This window comes from Rhipicephalus microplus, chromosome 7, assembly GCF_043290135.1.
Source record: "Rhipicephalus microplus isolate Deutch F79 chromosome 7, USDA_Rmic, whole genome shotgun sequence".
In the NCBI taxonomy this organism is placed as follows: domain Eukaryota; kingdom Metazoa; phylum Arthropoda; class Arachnida; order Ixodida; family Ixodidae; genus Rhipicephalus; species Rhipicephalus microplus.
Genome location: NC_134706.1, coordinates 87,702,590 through 87,725,489, shown reverse-complemented (window position 1 = coordinate 87,725,489; position 22,900 = coordinate 87,702,590). Strand labels below are relative to the sequence as shown.

The 22,900-nt window shown below is 45.0% G+C and overlaps 1 protein-coding gene and 1 long non-coding RNA gene across 2 annotated transcripts; one reads left to right on the top strand and one right to left on the bottom strand.

The window, feature by feature from the left end:
* Positions 1 to 1,091: 1,091 nt before the first annotated feature.
* Positions 1,092 to 3,527, bottom strand: LOC142767815 (uncharacterized). Its single transcript, XM_075870058.1, has 6 exons — positions 2,854 to 3,527; positions 2,685 to 2,740; positions 2,452 to 2,585; positions 1,912 to 2,000; positions 1,271 to 1,826; positions 1,092 to 1,181 (listed from the first exon to the last, which is right to left on the bottom strand). Exons 1-5 carry the CDS (start codon positions 3,311 to 3,313, stop codon positions 1,459 to 1,461), a joined length of 1,107 nt encoding a protein of 368 aa, XP_075726173.1. The 5' UTR covers positions 3,314 to 3,527; the 3' UTR covers positions 1,092 to 1,181; positions 1,271 to 1,458.
* Positions 3,528 to 10,005: 6,478 nt separating this feature from the next.
* Positions 10,006 to 13,214, top strand: LOC142767008 (uncharacterized). Its single transcript, XR_012884703.1, has 2 exons — positions 10,006 to 11,858; positions 12,920 to 13,214. It is a non-coding gene; the product is annotated as an uncharacterized LOC142767008 (long non-coding RNA).
* The last annotated feature ends 9,686 nt before the right edge of the window (positions 13,215 to 22,900 follow it).

Sequence of the window (22,900 nt, the reverse complement as noted above, 5' to 3'; positions counted from 1 at the left end):
CGTCATCAAAGAGTACCGCCAACATGTCAATCTGCAAAATACATTCCAAGTTTCAAATCTTTCAATGTATAAGTTAAGATTCGTAAATGCAAAAACACATTATGTTTCATTTGGTTATTTGGTCATTTGTGTAGTGAAACTGCTCCTGAAAAAAAGAAACTAGAGCTAATAAATAAAAGCAAGGGGCACGTTACCTGACTGGAGGCAGGTTTTCCCTTGTCAAAGAGGCCCTGGAGCTTGAGCAACAGCTGGGGTCCATCTCCCTCGACCGAGGCCCGTTTTGGCGGCCGAACTAGGTTGTTTACAGAGAGCATCCGATAGATGAACAAAAAATGTTGCACAGTCGGCTGCCCTCCGTCACCAGCAACATGCCTGACGATGCCGAAAAACCTCTAGAAAGAAAAAACCAATTTATCGCAACAATGAGAAATTCATAGCACATTTATACACATAAAAGTCATCATGTTTACCTCTAGAGGATCTTTTCCGAAGTTCCCAACGAGAACGTAACGAAACCCAGACAACAGCAAGCTCTCGATGAGTGCAACTGAGCTATGCAGTGTCAGTCTGAGGGCTCCACATGTCTGCTTACTCAGAAAGCAGACTTGCCTCTGGGTCGGTAATGTCTTGATGTATTTCTCCCAGTTGTCCAGCCATGCATTGCTGTCCTTCAACACCTGGAATAAAATTATGCTTCATCTATAGTACACGAAAAACACTTCATAACACATGTAATAATCTCACAGCAATGTGTTGTGCTTCGTTGAATCGAACATGGTCTGGCCTCCAAGAGTTCAGGCAGTCGAACAGCTTGTTCAATGTTCTTGTGAATTGCGATGTTGCAGCCGACCCATGGAGCTTCTTGCAGTCTTCCTGCTCGCTATAAAACTCCATGGCCGAAGCAGTACTCTCACTGAACAGCTGTAAAATGTGTGGAAAAAAAGGATTTTAAGTTTACTTCCCAAAACGTGTGAGCAGCTGTTTTTGAAATACACTTTGCACTGAACATAGCTGCGTGCATGACTTGCCTGGACAGCCAACTTCACGCTCATCTTTTGGAACGCATTGGGGAAAATATGGGCTTTCGTTAACTTCGGTACAGCCCAGAGTCCAGCCTGTTCTTCTTCATAGTCCAGTAAGTCCTTGTAGTGACAGTGGAACACCTCCTGTCCTTGAGGGAGCTGCAACATAAGGACAAGTGACAATTTTTTTTTAAACTGAATAGTTTATGCACAGGTCAAGGCATTCACATGCAACTTTTTTTACTTACCAAAAACTTGCCCACTTTGAGCAAGTTGTTTCTGATGCACTTAAATATGTGCGGTGGATCAATTACAACGTGGACTTGCTTTGAGGGCTCACACGGGTGTTGAAAACACGTTTGAAGCTTGTGCATGTCCCCGTTGACACCTTGAGAGAAAAACAGTTTAATAGTACACTTGTTTTTCTACTACATCACTAACCACAGCTAAATAAAATTTGAAAAGACGTACCCAGAGATCTCAAGGCTGATTGGTTTGATGTGGAGTTGTCGCAGGTCACTGCGTCAACAACAACACCAGCGTTTGTAAGGTGAACAATGCACTGCAAAAGGAGCTTCGCCACGATTGATCCTGGGGCAGCACCAGAAGCACAAAATGTGCCCACAGTTTGTGACCACCCTCCCAGAAAAGGCCGAAACAGAAAGACCAGCACGTGGTCGCCGTCTTTGTCATGGTCACCTGGTCGTGTGTGTTCGGCGAAATCCACCTTGCCCAGCAGTGCCATGTCCGACTCGCGAATGTGGACGCTTTTTCTGACGCTCATTTCATCGAACATGAGCACTCCTGGAAAGTTTTGGGTAGGTTAACATCTTGTCTCAATTGCGCTGCTGAATATAATACAATTATAAAAATGAGTACTGCTTCTTACCTCGACGCTCTCTTTCTGGAACTGCTTCTAGCTTTTCACACAGAACCGTGAACAAAGTGCTGTCGAAGCCAAAATCAGCTTTCAGATTTCTGAGGTAGCCATAGAGGGTGCGGGGATTTGGAAGGGGCAAAAATTCATTTTCATGAAGAAAAGTGTAGACTGCTGTGGACTTTATCTTTAGCTGCAAGCAGTCATAAATCCACTCTTTTTTGTACCTGGAGAGAATGAATTGCAAATTTGTTTTCCACAATGAGCGTGTTGCAAACTATTCATGCAAAGCAAAAAATAATGAGAATGGTGTTATAAAAACTGAAGAAAGTATATTTGCCCAAACAAACCTGCAATTTTTCCCGAAATTAGAAATAACACTACACAAAACGGCCAAACCAATGTCTGCCTCAATAGCATATTGTTTTGCGGTACAACAGATACAAATACATGATGAATAAATGAAGGCTACACCTTGAGATAACATTTTCAAACGCAAAAGGGGCAATCCAATAGCAATGTTACGTGTGTGATGGGGTATTTGGAACTTACCGCGCAGCTGTTGCAGACTTCGCGTTGGCTTTCATGAGCCAGTGGTCAAAAATGAGCTTCTCGCGAGCCGAAAGCTTCTGAACGTCTTCGTGCGATCTTCTGCTCCTATTCGCTTGCACTGTCAATTTCCCAATCTTCACTTGGCACAAACAATCTTCACTTGGCAAAAACAATGTTCACTTAGTGCTTCGAAGCTGGTCTTTAACTGCGTGGAGCTCTGAGATGGAGCAGACATTTCCCTCTGTCTGGCATGCCATCTTTGTGCAGCTTCCAGTGCTTATCACTCCACCTGTCAAACGAAGAAATATGGATCAATATTATGCGACATCACGCAGCACACAGGCAATACAGGCTCTCAACATAGTGAAACAAGAAAACAAGGCAACGCGAATAGAGGCTTACCATCATCTCCGGCTGCTTCAGGATCGCAGGGCTCTGTGCTGGAGCTCACAGAAGCTGCAGTGCCATCGTTGTTCGGCGACGAAACGCGACGACGTTTTGCAGGCGGATTTTCTCGCTGTGAGCGCGACCGTGGCTTGGGCTTCGTAAGATACGCCAGCAGGTTTTCAAATATCCGGGGTATGGCACCGACGCGGAGCTTAGGCTTCTCGCGCTGCAGAAGCACAGATTGTCCACTTATTCTGAACTCATCGGCTCGAATAATGTCCGTGGTGTCGAAATGTTTCTCGCACACACGAACGGCCTTCGACTCGAAGTTGAAAGCGCCCGTCTCCTGCCGTGGAATGGCTCGCTTCCACCTGTCGCGTTGTTCGCGGTCGCTTGGGAGGCAGAACAGCGAAGCTTTTTCTGTACAACTCCGATAGCCAGAGCGGCAACCAGGTACGCAGCACGTCAGAGGCATGGTAGTTCACATAGTTTGCCGTCCGTGATGAGTGTAGACAGCTCTACCACACAACAAACAAACCAGTAAGCTCGCGCTCCAACGCACTGCAAACGCTGCAAATGCGGCCGCCGCCGTCCAAGCCGCCTTCACCAGACTCGTAGCGCCACCGCGCGGGAGCTTTGATCCCCATATGAAGCTCTCCCATAGCGTTACGGAGAAGTTTCGTGACCAGAAAAGTATTGAAGGACTCTGGTATAACTCATCCCCTGATGAAGGGAGGACCCCTCCCGAAACTGTTGGGAAATGAGTATATTTATCCTTGTTGACAACGCTCCCGTTGTGCCATATCCCATATATATATATATATATATATATATATATATATATATATATATATATATATATATATATATATATGTGTGTGTGTGTGTGTGTGTGTGTATGCGTGCGTGCGTGTGTGTGTGTGTGTGTGTGTCTCCCTCTCTCGTGCTCTTCTCCCCTTCGCTTCACAAAGGCACTGCGTGCGCTGACCGTGCCATCTGACCTTTATTTCTTGACCTAAAGAATCACTTCCCATGCTCCCATGCCCCGCCGCAGTGGTCTAGTGACTAAGGTTCTCGGCTGCTCACCCGCAGGTCGCGGGATCAAATCCCGCCTGCGGCGGCTGTATTTCCGATGGAGGCGGGAATGTAGGACCGTGTGCTTAGATTTGGGTGCATGTTCAAAAACCTCAGGTGGTCGAAATTTTCGGAGCCCTCCACTACGGCATCTCTCATAATCATAGGGTGGTTTTAGGACGCTAAACCCTACATTTCAATCAAATCCAAGTCTCTCGCATGGTTGCAGAAGGTAGTGCATTGTTTTCCTTTTCGACCAAGCACGTCTGGTCATCTAGAAGCTTGTGAAAACGACTTGCGCTCGAACGGCTTTTAACCGAGCAAGGTTTTTCGTAATAAATAAAGCTTCTTTTTCTCAATTGCGTCTGCACATGAATATGTGCTGTCTGTATATCGTGACTGTAGCCCATTCATTCATTCACATTTAATGTGGACGATATAAAGCGTAAAGCATGTCGAATCATACAGTGCGAAAAAAGTTATTCTCTTTTACATTTTCTCGATTATTTTTAGTGTTCTATAAAATGTGCGAATGCCTCAATCATTTCATCAATTTTGTCATCCCTACGACATTGTTATGTTAGGGAAGGCAGTACAACAGGCACGTTGCGATATGCGTGGTATTTTATTTGCGAGCATGGATTCAGCTTGATTCTTGCACGTGCAATAGCCGCACCGGTGGTCTGGTGCTTATGGTGCTGAACTGTTGACCCGCTAGTCGCAGGATCGAATCCCGGCAGTTCATGGCGGCCACATTTTCGGTGGAGTTGAAATTGTTCGACACCTGTGTAGTTAAACTTAAGTGCACCTTAAGTAACCCCAGGTGGTTTAAACATTCGGAGCCCTTCAATACAGCCTCTATCATGATTATATTTCATTTCATTTTATTCTATTTCATTGTATCACATTTTCAGTGATTGTTTCTTTGTTGATAAATTAATTTGGTAGCCAGTATATTATCTTTGACACCTGTACACTTTTTAATGTTTGTTTGTACCTTTCCCCTCCTGCCGGGGCCTTTAAAGGCCTGCTGTATTCCTAAATAAATAATTAAATAAACAAATAAATGTTAAATAAATAAAATATATGACGACGTTGAGACGTTAAACGAAACAATTTTTATTGCAAATATAGGTGTACACCCTTCAGCTCTTCAACACCCTCACGAACGGCCTAATAACACCCTCATGCCACTTACACCCTTCTCTGAGAGTGTACCAGCAAAAAAGGGTGTTGTACCAATTGAAAAACATCCTTTTACACCCAAAAGGGTACAAAAAATTTACTGTGTATTTACTATATAGCGTATTGGAAATCGTGACGTTTGCTTTGGCGTAGAGGGATGCATTCACTTTACATCAATAATCACACAACTACTTCACAAGCATTCAATGGCTTACATGCATATATAGTTAGCCAGTCCAGAAAAATAGAAAAAGATTTTCAAAGGGTTGGTATGGATGAACAACACCTCATCAAGATGCGGTGTAAGTCTGGTCTGAAATCAAGTTCTTCAGATATGTATTTTAGATGAAGAGCCATGCGCATGAAATGCCTACTTGATGCAGTGGTTGGCTCTGCATTACGGTCTTGCATGTGCGTTTTCCACAGACTGTGCAATTTCATAAGAAACTTGGCCATACGTCTGCTTCTGATTATAATGAAAAGAACTTGTTCTGCTTGGAAATGCAGTAAACGTGGCTCTTATGCATTATGAACGCACGCGTCCTGTACACGTGCTTTACAATTCAACATGAAATATTGCAGTAATGATGAGCAGAACAAGCACCCGTTGCCTGAGGGCGTCAGAACATGTGATTATCATAATGGCTTCGTGGTTTAAAGCCGGTCACCCACTACAAAAGGCACACACCCTACTGCGCCTATTTCCTTCTGGCCACGTAGTGGTTGTATAGAACTTTTAAAAAGGTTTCATGCACTAATTGTACTGAAGCGCGCACTAAGGACCAACCCCAGGTGGTCGAAATCTCCGGAGCCCTTCAATACGGCGTCTCTCATAATCATTGGCACGCACTCTTGGGATGTTAAACCCTTTATGTCAATGACTCAATCAATCACTAGGAAGAGAATGCTACTGTCACGGTATACTACTGAAGGCGAAGCTTTAGGGTCCCCTAATTTTTTTTTGCGCCTTCAAAAGTTGACCGACTACACTGCTTATTATAAAATGGGTTACGTGAAATTCTCTCTTTGAATCAACACAACACAGAAACATTCTGTTACATTTACACTCGCCAATAGATCACTGTCACCAAGAGAAATCTTTCGAACCACGCCTAGGAAAGTTGTTTGCTACGTATACTGGTACAAATTACAATTATTCACCCCCTCCCACAGTAAGTTCATGCTTCTCATAAGAAATAGTGAACCTAAACAAATATAATTTATTTCCGATTCTGTGGCCTGGTTACCATTATTTATTAGACGTTGGCAAGTACTAGTCATGCGCATGTACCCCGCTTGTTACACCACGACACAAAATGTTGAAAACGCACCACGTCATAACGAATTGCGCAAGCCAGTAGCACATAGACGCGTCAGTACGAACTAAATATTCATCAGACTCACCGGGAAGTGTAAAGTTTCGAATGAACTGAAAGATAGCTACCCACTGATGGTTCTGGTGCTAGCTTCTCGCTCTTTCAATGGTGAAAGCAGGAATTAGTGGTGAAGTACCACTATTTTATGTGATAATATAACGGCCTCGGATCGCTTCTGGGGGCGTACACCACGTTATAGAGGGTCTCCTTTGATTCAAGATGCTCGGAATAGCTGCTCACTAAACCTCGACGCAGTCACTGCAAGGCACCGCATAAAAAGCAAGGGCAAGTCAATACACGCATCAGTGACGCCCAGCTTTCTAACTTGCCATTTAATTGCCCTAGCTGAGGAGAACTGTACGTTTTTCTCAACAGCGCAATGAAGCCATTTGTGGAGAAAAGAAAATTACGTTACAGCAAGCAAATCTAATATTTTCAAAGACGAAAAAAAAGCAAGACAGTGTTTTTAGGAGTGCCCTCTTTAAACAAGGAAAGCGGTGAACAGGTTTTTGCAGAAAAGGTTGCAGACTCACGATGGTGCTTTAGCGGGTTGAGAAAGGAACTTGACTTCTGCAAGAAAGCGCAAAAACAATGGGTAGTCATCTTACGCCTTACCATTTTTGCTAATGTCGCCTGATTTATGTTTAAGCGAGTAAATTACCTAAATATTTTAACTGATCAGGGCATTTCTGAGCGCACTCCTGTGTTTTTTTATATCTGTTTGGCTGTTTTTGAGTTTAAGCACATGAAATTGATTTCATTCTTTACGAATGGTCTGTGAACTTCAAAAGCATGTTGGCTTACCCGACATGGTGCCCCTGGCCGACGTTTTTCCTAATGGCAACGAAATCAATAATACGACGTCAAATACAACCGCTTTCATCTCCAACTTGAAATAAGCTTTCAGGATCCCCTACCTCACTAGCACAAGAGCATAACCGATTACAATTACATCAGTCAGAATTCCAATCGACTGCTACAACCACTTCATCATCATCATCATCATCATCATCATCATCATCATCATAATCATCATCATCATCATCATCATCAGCCTGACTACGTCCACTGCAGGACAAAGGCCTCTCCCATGTTCCGCCAGTTAACCCGGTCCTGTGCTTGCTGCTGCCAATTTACACCCGCAAACTTCTTAATCTCGTCTGCCCACCTAACCTTCTGTCTCCCCCTAACCCGCTTCCCTTCTCTGGGAATCCAGTTAGTTACCCCTAATGACCAGTGGTTATCCTGTCTACGCGCTACATGCCCGGCCCATGTTCATTTCCTCTTCTTTATTTCAACTATGATATCCTTAACCCCCGTTTGTCCCCTAATCCACTCTGCTTTCTTCTTGTCTCTTAAGGTTACACCTACCATTTTTCTTTCCATTGCTCGCTACGTCGTCCTCAATTTAAGCTGAACCCTCTTTGTAAGTCTCCAGGTTTCTGCTCCGTAGCTAAGTACTGGCAAGATACAGCTGTTATATACCCTCCTCTTGAGGGATAGTGGCAATCTACCTGTCATAATTTGAGAATGCTTGCCGAATGTACTCCACCCCATTCTCATTTTTGTAGTTACTTCAATCTCGTGGTTAGACTCTGCGGTTATTAGCTGCCCTGAGTAGACATAGTCTATTACAACTTCAAGTGCACTATCACCTATCTCGAAGCGCTGTTCGTTTCCGAGGTTGTTGTACATTACTTTCGTTTTCTGCAGATTAATTTTAAGACCTGCCTTTCTGCTCTCCCTGTGTAACTCCGTAATCATGAGTTGCAATTCGTCCCCTGAGTTACTCAGCAATGCAATGTCATCGACGAAGCGCAGGTTACTAAGGTATTCTCCATTAACTCTTATCCCTAACTGTTCCCATTCTAGGCTTCTGAAAACCTCCTGTAAGCACGCGGTAAATAGCATTGGGGAGATTGTGTCCTCCTGCCTTACACCCTTCTTGATAGGTATTCTGTTGCTTTCTTTATGAAGCACTATGGTAGCAGTTGATCCCCTGTAGATTTCTTCCAGAATGTTTATATATACTTCATCTACGCCCTGATTCCACAGTGTCTGCATGACGGCTGATGTTTCTACTGAATCAAACGCCTTCTCGTAATCTATGAAGGCTATGTATAGTGGTTGGTTATACTCTGAGCATTTCTCTATTACCTGATTGATAGTATGAATGTGGTCAATTGTTGAGTAGCCTGTTCGAAATCCTACTTGTTCCTTTGGTTGATTGAATTCTAATGTTTTCTTTCCTCTGTTAGCAATTACCTTTGTAAATAGCTTGTATACTACAGAGAGCAAGCTGATCGGCCTGTAATTCTTCAAGTCCTTGTCATCTCCTTTCTTATGTATTAAGATGATGTTAGCGTTCTTCCAAGACTCTGGTAACCTTCCCGTTAGGAGACACCTCGTAAACAGAGTGGCTAGTTTTTCTAACACAATCTGTTCTCCATCTTTCAGCAGATCTGATGTTACCTGATCCTCACCAGCAGCTTTGCCTCTTTGCATTCTCTAAAGCTTTTCTGACTTCTATCATTACTGGTGGGGTGTCATCTAGGTTACTGCTAGTTCTTATAGTATTAAGGTCGTGGTTGTCTCGGCTCCTGTACACACTCTAAGATAAAAACGGCCGAAATGGGAGCAACGGCTGTTTTGCTCCTTCAGACCCACTGTTACTCTCCAAAAAAACCAAGTGGAACAAGATGGCCGACTTCTTCGAGAATGGGGCAGCAACTGTATTCATCTTAAGTTTGTAAGGGAGCAACGGAAGGAGAAACCGCTGTAAAAGCTTTCGTCACGCAACTGTTACTCCCCGGCAGGACACCACACACAAATATGCATGCCGCCCACATTGACATTCATGGGCCAGATTATTGTTTGTTCTGTGTGCCAAACTTCACCAAACCAAAACAGTGATTTATTTTAGCATCCGCAGATAATAAGATGGCAGCGCTGGCGGAACACAGAAAACCTGAGAATACAGCTACGGCAAGTACCTAACACACGCAGCAGCAGAATGGAGAGTTGGCACGTCAAAGCGGACCGAACGCCGAAACACGTGCAAAACAACGATAAAAAAAAAAGCCTAGACACGCCGTTCGTCCGCGAAGGAAGGGCGTCAAAGTCGATCACGCACCGAAACACGTGCATAAGGAGCCCCCCCCCCTCCCCCCCCCCCCAGATATATCGGAGAAGAAAAAAAAAGCGGACCCAGACTCGCTTTTCATCAGCCGTACACTTAGTAGCACGCTTCACCGTGTAGTTTGAGGGCAGAATGACAAATCTGCGCCATCCGCGCCCGCACGACAAGTGTGGCGCTAGTGTAGTAAGCGATGTAATTTACAAAGTAATTTTTATTCAGTGTTTATGTTTACTAGAACTAAATAAAAATTACACTCAATTCGTCATATTTAATTATGAATTTTAGTGTACATCAGTTTTTCTTATAAGTGTATTAGGAGAACACACTGAAATCATTGCGCTGACGCCTGTGCTGCCACTGCTCAACGTTTTTTTTTTTTTTCGCGCAACTAGGTTCGCGTTCGCACTACTCATATTCATATGGTCTGTGGTTGGCGAGGGCGAGCACATGGACATGCGAGCTTGTGGGCTATGTTTTGATCGTGTGTGTGTGTCGCAGATTTGCGTTTCTACTTATTCGTGATGAAGGTTAGTGTATATTTATCTTTATGGAGCGCGAAGTTGTTGTGGATTTCGCTGCCGGGTGGAACAAACACATCGTAAACACGTCTTCAGCTATCTGCAAGCCTGTTCGCTCGTCGGACAAAGCACTGTGCATGCATCAGCGTGCAGGTGAGTGGCATTTCCAGCAACATTTAATGCTCTTACAATACATTGTTGAGTGGTTGCGCTGTTAAAAGAGAAATGATTTGCTCTTTCTTATTTGCCGTATCCATTGCTAGCCGTATTGGACTAAATTACCTCTATTATTACCGCCTGCATACCCTCTTGCTTCCCCTGTCACCATTGCAGTGCCAGTGTACTTTTGCAGTTTAAAGTTCATTTCCGCAACACTACCTCGCTTGAAAAAACATTGGGGCGGAGTTGTAGCTGCTTTCATACTGGCACTTTTCTACCATTGGCTTTGTGTAACGTTAACGGCTGAGTGTTGGGGCCTTGGGCCGCATTTTTTAGAGCTTTAAAGTGTATGTAAATCAGTAAGCGAACAAATCATTGTCGCATCACTTCACTGGCATAGCCAGGCGGTTGCGCACAGAATTTTTTTAGGCCGGTCGTAGGGAGCCCATAATGACGACCATATTCACTTGCCCGGCCTCCAATTCAGATAAGCGGACCCCCCTCCCCGCACGCCTAAAACAAAAAATCTGCCCACATCACTGCGTCACTTGCTTCACCTCTGTGCTGAACGTACTATTGTAAAAGCGCACCATCAAGCGAGCAATTTACATATGGACAGAACGATTGGAGGAGGAATGACCCAAATCTTTCAGATTTCTTTAGTCATGCAAAACCTTCGCAAAACTGAATATTGTAGAAGACAATCATAAATGCTGTATGTTCTCGTTAGCGTTGTCATTATTCTGCATCATGAAATATTTATGCGCTGTGAAAACTTGGCATGCCGTTGAAGTCACATATCGACTTAATACCAATCGACGAAAATTTCGACAACCTCAATAACGCCGTTTGGGTTTTGCCACATAATTAGGCTCATTCCCACTTGACCGTTCTTAACCTGACTTCACTGCTACCAAATGAAACAATATTCGATGCATGTCTTTTACTACTTTTTTTCAGGGATATGACACAAATTTGGTTATACTGCAGATAAAGATGCTCCCAACGATGCTAAAGTTCAGAAAGCAAGTGAATTTTGGTAAGTGCAGACTTTTTGTACTACGTATGTGAAAGCATCGCTTTTTAGGGGCAAACTGTGCATGTGTTGGCCAGAAAATAGTTTATCATGCCACATGGTTACACTGGCACTGACAATTTGACATGGCTCCGCTGGCCTGTGTGTGTGCTCACACTGTTACCATTAAGATAAAATGTTTATGTTTTCATTGCAGGCATTGCTGTTTGTACTAGAAAGCCAACTGCCAAGATTTGTTTACGCTGGTGCTCCTAAAGTACGCTTTCCCTATTTACATGGATTTTGACTTGCACAAAGCATAACACTTGGGCCTAGATTCACAAAGCTGTCCATGCGCAGGCCTTCATAACAGCGTTCCTTGACTTGACTTTACCCTGTTTTCTGCAGATGTTTCATGGGTTTAAAAGTGCCACAGCATGTTGACCTCCCCCACTCTGAAAAATTCGCGTTCAAAGTTCTGCAAGAGTGGGCTCAACTTTCTTGTGCACCTCCTTGCTGTTCCAAGATCCTGAAGTGTTATGCTCTTACTAGAGGTAACAGTGTTTCTAATGTTTGTATTTCCATCACATTGGCCAAGTATGCGATCTTGGCTTGACTGGTAGCACATCCTCAACAATTGTCTTTGTTGCACATGTAGAAGGCAGTACAAAATAAATAGGCAGACACTCACATCGCGAGCTAACTTCTAATAATGCTTTTTTTTTGGAAACCACGGTGCGCTTACTCCAATTTGTCTAACAGAGCAGTAACCTGTTTGGCTGCGAGCCAACAAGACGTTTAACTAATAAAAGCTTCACATCTTGTTGCTCTCAGATATATATGTATTGGCAAGCTATCTGTGACACTGTCAAACAAAGAACAGAATATCTGTGCATGCCTTAAGATATATTGCTTCGTTTACATATCTCGTGGCTGTGACTCGTCAACCGAGTGAACAAATGCACCCTAGTTTACTAAATTTAAAGCATTTTCTGAAGGTAGCACGGTCTACATTTATTTGTCTATAGTTTTGTCCAGCCATTTGCGTCAGGTACAAAGAAATATACTGAAGATTATCATGTAGCCTCTGCAAATGGTCGCTTTCAAGCAGGCTTTGCATGCTTGGCTTGTGCCTACAGGTATTGCACAATTCAAGACGCAGCAGCGTATTATAGAACAGTAGAATGGAGAGCAACTATGTGCACGAGCTAAATAAGTATTTTATCATGAGCGGACGGTATGTGTTATTTGCCACACACATGATCTCACTTAGAATGCCCATTGGTGAATGGGCTCATAGAAATGTCACTCAGCTGTGTATAGGAAACAAGTTAACTGAACCTAAGGGTATCTTTAACTGCTACAAATATGCCTTGTTGAGGTGCTGCACATTTTCTTCCAGATTATTGCTGTCTGAGACATCATGTCAAAAGAGTCTACCACATCAGCATTTATATGGCTTGCCAAGTAACGTTTGACCGAACCTTCCTTTTTTTTCACATTTCGTTTTGCAGTACACATCCTAGAATGTAAGCGCTGCTGCAGTGTGTGCGACGCATTGTTATGTATTGATTATGGCATGTTTAACCTCACACTTCTATTTTTTTTCTTGCAGCAATGAGATGCTTCACATATGCCTGTGGTGACATTCCGCTGTGCTAGCCTGATGAAAACACCAGCTGCGAAACTTGAGTCCTTCAGCATTGGAGAATTTGCCCTTCTCTCACCAATGATGACACAGACTGCCCTATGCTAGAAATTCAAGATTGTTTTTCCACGGATGACGCAGAAAACCTTTGATGTATTATGGTGCTTGTTTAGTGCTGGCTGTGGTGTGGTGAAGTCTACTTTTACGTGTGCTCACACGTCGCCTCATAAAAAGAACAATAAAGCATTTATTTTCCTTTCAATATTGTCCACTTTTTGTGTTAGAAGCACCCAAGCAGTGCTCTTCCAAGGAGCTCTCGCCATGTGTTAAGCGTGTGACAAGCATACTCGAGATAGTCATTTCCCCAAGGAGTAACTGGAAGCATGTGCAGTTGGTTTCTAGAGAGTAACTGCGAACGCGTGGGAGGAACGGTAAAGAGTAACTGTTGCTCTTAGAAGAGCAACTGGTGGGAGTAATGGTTGGTCCGCAGGGAGCAACTGGTGAGAGTAACTGCTGGTCCGCAGGGAGGAACTGGAGGGAGTAACTGTTCATCCCCCGATGGAGGAACTGGAAGGAGAGCAACCGTTACTCCCTCTGCTGTTACTCCTTTTAGGGGAGTAATGGGAGTGGCAATGCAATTGCTCCTTGAAAGGAGCAACCCCTATACCCCGGTTGCTCCCTTTTGGCTTAGTGTGCAGATCTCTGTAAAACTCCTCCGCTATTTTAACTATCCTATCCATATTGGTAGTTATTTTGCCTTCTTTGTCCCTTAGTGCATACATCCGACTTTTGCATATCCCAAGTTTCCTCTTCGCTGCTTTGACGCTTCCTCCGTTTTTCAGAGCGTGTTCAATTCTCTCCATGTTATACCTTCTTACATCGCATACTTTACGCCTATTAATTAACTTTGAAAGCTCTGCCAGTTCTATTTTGTCTGTTCTACTTGACACTCTCATGCTTTAACGCTTCTTAATTAGGTTCTTCGTTTCCTGGGAAATCTTGACAGTGTCCTGTCTAACTACCCTGCCTCCAACTTCCACTGCACACTCCGTAATGATACTCGTTAGATTATCATTCATTGTATCTACGCTAAGGTTGATTTCCTCACTAAGAGCCGAGTACCTGTTCTGCAGCGACACTCTGAATTCCTGTACTTTCCCTCTCAGTGATAGCTCATTGATTGGCTTCTTGCGTATCAGTTTCGGTCGTTCCTTCTTCAAGTCTAGGCGAATTCGAGATCGTACCATTCTATGGTCACTGCATCGTACCTTGCCAACCACTTCCACATCCTGCACGATTCCTGGGTGTGCAGTCATTATAAAGTCGATTTCGTTCTTTTTTTCGCCATTAGGAATCCTCCATGTCCACTTGCGGTTTTCTCGTTTTCGGTAGAAAGTATTCAAAATCCGCAAATTATTGCGTTCTGCGAATTCTACTAGTAGCTCTCCTGTGCCGTTTCTAGTGCCGATGCCATAATCTCCTACTGCCTGGTCTCCAGCCTGCTTCTTCCCTACCTTTGCATTAAAGTCGCCCATCACTATAGTATACTGTGTTTTTACCTTACTCATTGCCGGTTCCACGTCTTCATAGAAGCTTTCAACTGAAGCTTCATCATGGCTGGATGTAGGCGCGTAAGCCTATACTAACTTCATTTTGTATCTTTTATTCAGTTTAATTACAATACCTACCACACTTTCATTAATGCTATAGTATTCCTCTATGTTGCCAGCTATGTTTCTGTGAATTAGGAACCCCACTCCCAGTTCTCTTCTGTCAGCCAAACCCCGATAGCAAAAAACGTGCCCATTATGTAGCACCGTATAGGCCTCATCTGTCCTCCTAACCTCACTGAGCCCTATCATATTCCATTTAACACCCTCAAGCTCCTCGAATAGTACAGCTAGACTTCCCTCACTAGATAAGGTTAGCGCTAAACGTTGCCAAGTTCAGGTTCCAAAGGCGGCCTGTAGTCCAGAGATTCTTAGCACCCTCTGCTGCGTTGCAGATCTTACCGCCGCCGTGGTCAGTTGCTTCGCAGCTGCTGGGAACTAAGGGCCGCGAGTTATTTGACGTATGCATGTGGGAGGTAGTGGCCAGATACTGCACCAGGGTGGTCAATGCGAGGGAGTGCGTTCCCGGCAGTGGTTACCGGTGAGGCCGTACCTCAGGCCTCTTAATGCTGTTCCATCAACACGCGGATTTTTTTTTTCTGTTGGGAACTGCGCGGCACCGGGATTTGAACCACGGACCTCTTGCATGCGAGGCGGATGCTCTAACTACTATAGGCCCGTTTACATTGACCCGACGAGGGCGCGTTGAGTCGAAATAAACAGGTTTTCTGGACTCGCCCTCCCCATGTATAAGCGGACGCGTCGGGGCGGAGAGTCGTCGCGGCGAGTCCCGTCGACCCAGAGACAGGGGGTAGGTTCACCGAACTCGCCGCGCTCAGAAAGGGCATGTATAACCGGTCGCGCTGAGTTGACGACTCGTGACCTCTCCCGCCCGTCGTGGTCTCCGCTTCCCCTGTCCCCGTCACTCCGACGTTGCTCTTTCTCTGTCGGCCGGTACGCGCGCGCTAGGCACGATGACATCCTCGTGGGCTCCACGCACCATGTGGACAGATGATAAAATAACGACGTTGCTAGCTTTAGTCAACGAGAAAAAACTGAGTGATTTGCTCGATAGCAAACATAACAGAACGAGGACATCATTTTGTAATGCGGTAAATGCAGATCACTTTTACGTTTAAATCTTGCTTGGCACGTCCTACGAGAGCTTGTTGGTTATGGTTCTCACCACCGGCTATTTTGCTCTGCCCGTAGCAGGGAATCGGCTTGTGCGCCAGAAATCTCAAATACGTGCACATGAACGCTTTAATAATGTTTCTGGTCACCTCGCCATCAGAATACATTTGCGTGAATTCACAAAATCGTCTACTAGTGCGCAGCATTCCAACTCCGCTTGCATTTATTTTGCGTTCTTCACAGCCAGGTTCGACTATAAAAAGGCGAATACTTGCGGGTATTTTATTCTTTGTAAGTTTTGTTTTGGGTTTTTTTGCAAGTGGTGTAAATTGACTTTATCACAAAAATTAAGTGCCTTTACGAATACATGTAGTTTCCCCCAGAGGAAAAGCGTAGTCCAGGGTTGGTTTCGCTCTGAAATATTGAAATATTATACGCAGCACGGTAAAACGATTCCAGTCGGTAGGAAAAGAACCGCATTTAAATGCATTCACCACTAGTGTATGTTAATGTGCTTTGCGGGGAAGCAATGCAGTGTTCTTCACCAAAGTCAGAAATTTTTACAGCTTTTCAACTTTTCCAGAGACAACGCAGCTGCATAGCTTGCTTGCATTGTTGACGGTAAGTGGTGGAAAAACACGAGTTGCGATGACAGTAGTTTGGAAGCGCTGGCACATGAACTTTGAAAAATTTGCAATATTGCTCATGTTCAGGCACTTATCGGTCTGTGTGGCGCTCCATATAAAAATATACGCTTTGGATCATTTCAAAGGGTGCAGAAACGATATTTATTTCTGTAAGTTTAATAGGAATCTTTGTTTTACGCGAGAAAATATTATTTATATTGAGCTGCCCCCAAGGCTGTCAACAGCGGACCGTAAGCGCACTTCACTGCACCGAGGGTTCCTCAGCAGCCTCCTAAATGCACCAAAGCCGGCCTGTTGATTCGTGCTCCATTTTCCTGCTCTTACCGCCAGTAATAGAAGTAAATTATGCAGCTGCATTATCTCATAAAAAGTTGTAAGAGCTGTAAAAAAATGTTTAAATATCGCCCAAGAACAACGCATTGCTTCCCCTCAAAGAAGATCTTGAGACAACCTAGTAGTTGTGAACGCGTTGTGCCAAGGAAACGCTGTGTTCTTCCTACCCACGAGTTTTCTTCACAACCTAGTTATTGGGCGCTGCCACGATATTTAAATTGCTCTGAGATACTGAGAAAAAATACCAACACGGGAGCGGAGATAGCCATCGCGGTGGCGGAGCGACAACTGTGTAAACAACCGCAGCCCACAGCGGCGAGAGCGCAGGCTTGGAGGAGCGGAAACCGGTACCGGAAGACGGGCTTTCGGCTCGCCTCGACGCAAAGCGTCGCTGCGATCACCGCTCACCTCAACTCGTACGTGCGAGTTCATATAAACTCGGGCGCGTCGAGGTAAGCTGAACCCGCCACTCAACTCAGCCCGCCCCCGTCGCGTCCATGTACACGGGGCTTATGCCATCGCCGCACCCGGATTGTTATGTTCCAAATGTACGTTTCAGCGGTGTATCAGTCAAGTTTGTGGTTGTTTTTATAAATATGTTCTAATGAAATGAGATTTCTGCTGATTACCCCCTTAATTAAGGGTCTAGAGAGTACGGAGTTGGGCCTCCTATTAGCCTATGGGGTGCTGTTTATTTATATATTAAGCGGACAACATTTAACATCGTTTGTGAGGTGATGTTACCAAATTAATCTTTTTTAGTGATTAGGATTAATTTTGTCACGAAATAGTTCCGGTACTATTACTCCTGTCCTGATGAAACCTGAGCGGCGACAGGTCTACCGTTAGGGCTTTGCACTGTATGAGTTAGAAGTTTCCCGGTAGGTTATTAGCAAAGTTAAAAGCGATCGTAAGGGAAGAAAACACGTGGTTCAAGACTTTGATCTGACGGGCGTACCTTTCTCCCGAGCAGTCAGCCACCCTCCTCCTCTGAGCGACGGAAGACGCGGGCGCCACACGTTTATTAGCGGTTTTTGTTATATTCTTTCTAACTCTGTATCTTCCGGTTTTCTTAAGCTATAAAAATTATTTTCACACGGAAAAAACCGGACTGTTGTGCTCTAAAAGAATATATTAGCTATTTTTCGGTGGCGTCCGTAGCTCCTTTTGAAAATTTGTTTTAATGAAATGAGCTTTTTGCCGATTACCACCTTAATTAAGGGCCTAGAGTGTACGTAATTGGGCCTTTTGGTAGCCTATGGGGTGCGGTTTATTATTATATTAAGCGGACAAAATTTAAATGCGTTTGCGAGGTGATATTACCAATTTAATCTTTTTAGTGATTAGGCTTAATTTTGATTGCGGAATAACTCTGGAACTATTAAACCTAGCCTGATCAAACTTCATTAGCGTCAGGTCTATCCTAAGGACTTTCAACTTTAAAAGTAAGAAGTTTCCCGGTAGAATATTAACGAAGCTACAAGCGATCGTAAAAAACACGTGGTCTGACTGTTGTTTTCACAGATTCACACTGTTTTCCGCTCTTAAAATTTTAAATTTCGTTTGCAATAGCAGTATTTGTAGCGGTTGAACTCTTTGTATCTTCACAAACAGACACCACTCTGACCCTCCTAGAACCAAAATTGCTAAAGTTATAGGCAGATATGTGCAGAGCTCACTTACACGTGCTGCTGACGTGGCCGCTCCCGTGGCTTCCCAATTACAACTGACTAAATTAACAGATCAGTTATTGAAAAGAAATAGAATACCTTTATGTTGCTTTCCATCTAAATTTATGTGCAAGTACCGCTTTGTCTTTTAACTGGCCAGGTTTCCATGAAGCGGGTGAATGCGGCTTCTTCGACTGGTCCTCTTCGCAACCTTCTCGCGAAATAAACTTAATTCAACTCAACTCTAAAAAATTTGTTGTTGATGTCACACTAGCGTGTCTCGTACGAATGACTTCATGCCGAAGAGCCCATACTTCGCCGATAACTTTTCTTAGGAATGCAGAAAAAGCTGAAGAAACAGAGCTTCTGCACATGTATTCATGCGAGGAGTGGTCTGGTTTGTCACGCGTGGAAACAGATGACTTCACGCAGCCATTTCCTTTCATACTTCAAGCTTGCAATACATTAACGCTGAAGGTGGCCACTCTAGCTCTTCTCAAATCTTGTCAGCATTGTTGCATTTCTAAGTAGATGCCGTTCACCGTTTGAGGCACGGGAAAAAATGGCAGCATGTCCACGTAGAGAATGATGGATAGTGGGGTGAAGCATCCGTACGTCCATTCGTTCTTGCTTCCGTCCATCCAGGCGTGCGTTTGTGTGGCCACCCGTGCATCCATCCACCCATCCGTGCGTGCGTCTGTTCATGCGTCCGCACGTTCATCTGTGCGTCTGTCCCTGATTTCGTCCATGCATCCGCTCCTGCGTCCGTCGATGTGTCCATCCGTCCGTACAGCCATCCGTGCGTCCGTCCATGAATCTGTCTGTGTGTCCGTTAATCCACCTATTCAACACTCCAAGTACAACCACCTCGCATCTTTTCATCATATATTCCTCATATAGCAGCACCTCCATCCAGCGGACATTCCAAAGACTGAACGAGAAGAGGCACACGCATAGAGTTTCTTAATATACACTAGAGGGAACTGTGGCGCTTGTGTCTATGGGAGCTGCAACGCACAGTGCTTCAGCGAGCATGGGAATGATGGGTATTACATACATTTGTCTAAACTTCGTACTTCTGGCAAGATTTTGGCTCCGTGTGTGTTCGTGTGGCTTGGAACTGTTTCCTCACGAAACAAAAATCAGCAAATGTTCGGCGATTGTGCTTAACAACTTCATTATCTTAGACTTACCTTTCCGAATCGGGTCATGAAGTTCAAAAGGTTTGAATCTTTATTTCAAAACAAAACCGAAACACAGCAATGAACGAAGCCGCAAGTACGATTCGCCGCCCGCAAGTACGAAGACTAGACAAATGTATGTATTACCCATCATTCCCATGGTCGCTGAACAATCGCAGCACCAGAGTCCCCTCCAGTTATTTTAGGAAACTCTATGGGCACACGCACACTTTCTTACGGCTCGCGCTTCGTGTCTACTTCCCATCCTTAACCACCTCGAGTTCATGGTATATACTAGTTCACCGTATTCATGGCACTGCGGTCCAACGCTTGCTAAACCTTTCTGAAACTTAGGAGGTTACGCCCAGCAAGTATAACGTAGCAACCCTTTCTTGTCTTCTGTGCGTTGTTGAACAACAAAAATTCGCAGCGTGCGCGTTAACTAAAAGCCTGATTCTCCTGTCTCTCATTCCCCCTTAGCAGCCATTGGCATGTTCATTGAGCACTATATTTTATTGTTCAACAACGCACAGAAGAAATCTTTCACCGGCATCAACTTGGAGGTCAAAATGCAATACTTGTTACACACTACTACCATGGCTACGAGGGACAAACAAGTGCCGCTATAGAGAGCTTCGTCCCTAAAAGGCGCGATTTTCGCACGCGAGGGCAAACGCCTAATCGCGACAAGAAAACTAAAAGAAATTCAAGTATCTCGCCTTGGTGTGTGGTTGTGCGTTTCTACATGTAGAATACGAAGGCATATTTCAGATACGCCACGCGGAAAAAGCGGGTTCAGTTGCGGGACTGCATTCATTGGCGATAGGATACACGTAGTATGGCTACGTAGCCTTCACTTCGTTGTTAGTAAAGGTTGGCCGCTAGTGTACTCTGTTAGCTTTTATTTAAGGTTAATGTGATCTTATTACATCAATATATCTGCAAATTATGTATGAGAAGATTGCTGGGTTGTCGTTTGATATCAAAAAGTTCCTGGGTGGCGCCTCGCGCGGCAACGATGATGTGCGTGCCATGAAGCCGGCCATGAGGCTCTTTGTAAAAAAAAGTGTGAACAGTGTGTAATGAGCACTGCAATCGAGCGGTTGTCCTTCAGCGCCAGGTGCCAACCCTGCCCTGCCATGCTAACTGGCATCCCGACCGGCCACGTCGGCCACTCATTGCGCGTTTCTTCTACTTCTTGCCGAAGCCGCTTAGCCACGGCCATGATGTAAGATACAAACACTTTTGTGTGTATCTTACACTGTGGCCGCGACTTTGGAACACGCAACTCCGCTCCTTGAGACGACCAGTTGTCACATTAGACTCATACAGAAGGGGTGTACGCAGAAATGGCGTAACGTATTGGGCAGGGTGCAACGCAGTGTGCCTCGACGCATTTAGTTTAACTTACTCTGATGCTTTTTACTCGACTAGATAAGTCGCACGGGACATGCAAGTGTTTTCGCATGCTTGTCAGTGCCACCAATGCTAAAGGTATGCTATTGGTCCCAGTGTGGCCACAGTATTCACTGCGTTTGTTCTTCCTCCTCTTCACATGTACATGATAATCATCACTGTGAACGTATTCGTCCGAAAGCTTGGTCTGGTGGCTTCGCTGAATAAACGGCGTCGACACCCCGATATCACTGCTCTCTTGCAGGGCGGTGGAGGCTGCTGTCGGTCCTCAAATCACCTCTGACCTCAAGACCTCCTGGAGCTTCGTGCAGGTTGCCAATTGCTACGTTTTCTCTGCTTTCATGGCACAACAGTTGCTGCCTGCACCATCTGGTAGCCCCGCCCAACCAGCCATCCCCGCTTAGACTGTGGCCGCCCGGCAGCGGGACCCACCCATCTTCACCGGTCTTCTACGCGACGATGTCGAACTATGGCTGAAGAATTATGACTTCACGAGATTGCAACCAATGGGACGCATCCCGAAAACCTCGCCACGTCTCCTTTTATCTATCGGACGTCGAAAAAGCGTAGTATTTTAACCACGAGAACTATTTTCCTGAGTGTTCTGTCTTCGCTCAAAAAATCAGCAGGATTTTCGGGACGCCAAATATCCACGCTTGAGTCTTGAGGAGAATAAAGAACGAATGCAGTGAATACTGTGCTCACACTAGCAATAATGTGGCCTCTGCAATCTGCGCGGAAAGCCTCCTGTGTGCCTGGGCAACGGCCATCAGCATACGTCAGATCGCGGCGTTCTTTGCGTGCCTTTTTAGCGTTGTTCATATAGGCAGCGCACACTGAGCATGGGGGAGCTGCGTTGCGCACACTACCCCGTCTCAAAGTCTTTCACAATTGCCGTTAAGGGCACGCAGAAAATAGGAGGAGAAGGAGGAGAAGGAGGAGGAGAAAAACTTTATTTATCCCAAGAGGGAAAGGTGCGGTGGTGGAGTGTCACAGGAGCCTATCCAGCGTAGGTCTCCGCTACCCTCTTGGCCCAATCCAAAATCCAGTCCTGGACTTCAGGCGCCAAGCTGCACATAGCAGCCTCCCACTGCTCCTTACTGTTAATGTGTAGAGAATTAGGTGGTGGGTTTCGAGTACACCCCCACATGATATGATCTAGGTGAGTTCTTTGTTGACAGAAAAATCACAAAGGGGAGGGGCATATCGCAGGGTGTATAAGACGTCGAAAAGATGGGGTAGGAAACGTACGCGTCTGTAACTGGCGCCATAGTATTTCATGGTAGCGTGAAGCTCCATGATGTAAGGGGGGTATATAATGCGCTGTAGGCGGTAGTGATTTGTTATATCGTGGAAGGTCAAAAGAGGATCTCTCGCGCTGAAAAAGGCCGCGTGGTCTAAGGCGCCATCAGAGGCCTGCGCTCGGCCGGTTATTTCTCGAGCACAGGTATGAGCCGCCTCATTGCCACTCAACCCCGCATGCGCGGACGTCCATATGAGAGCAACATCTTGCGTGGGAGGACGTTTCTTAAGAATTGAAAGGGCAGTTGATGAGATGCGACCTGCGCTGAAGTTGCGTATGGCAGTTTTGAAGTCACTTACAATCATAGTGATATTGGGGATGGATAGACCTAAAGCGATGGCAGCCTCCTCTGCCTCCTCCGAAGAGTTGACAGTGACGGATGTCGTTGTGAGCGCCTTGCCGTTACAGTCGACAGCAGAGAGGGCATATGATGAGGAGGATGGGTATTCTGCCGCATCGACATAGAGCACGTCATTGGCTCCATGCAATTTTTTCTGAAGAGCTTTTGCTCTTTGGATTCTACGCTTAGTGTTGTATGTCGGATGCATGTTTTTAGGAAGGGGCGGTATGAGTAATTGTTTGCGTATGTTTTAGGGAATGTTGTACTTAGCATTGGTGAGTGAGGTGAAGTTAATTCGGGTAGACGATAAAATG

Bases quoted from the DNA above. Each gene is read 5' to 3' on its own strand.
- LOC142767815 (XM_075870058.1), bottom strand. From the start codon at position 3,313: ATGCCTCTGACGTGCTGCGTACCTGGTTGCCGCTCTGGCTATCGGAGT. The intron at 2,741-2,853 runs GTAAGCCTCTAT...TTCGTTTGACAG, and splicing joins TGAAGCAGCCGGAGATGATG to GTGGAGTGATAAGCACTGGA. The intron at 1,827-1,911 runs GTAAGAAGCAGT...AAAACTTTCCAG, and splicing joins TCCAGAAAGAGAGCGTCGAG to GAGTGCTCATGTTCGATGAA.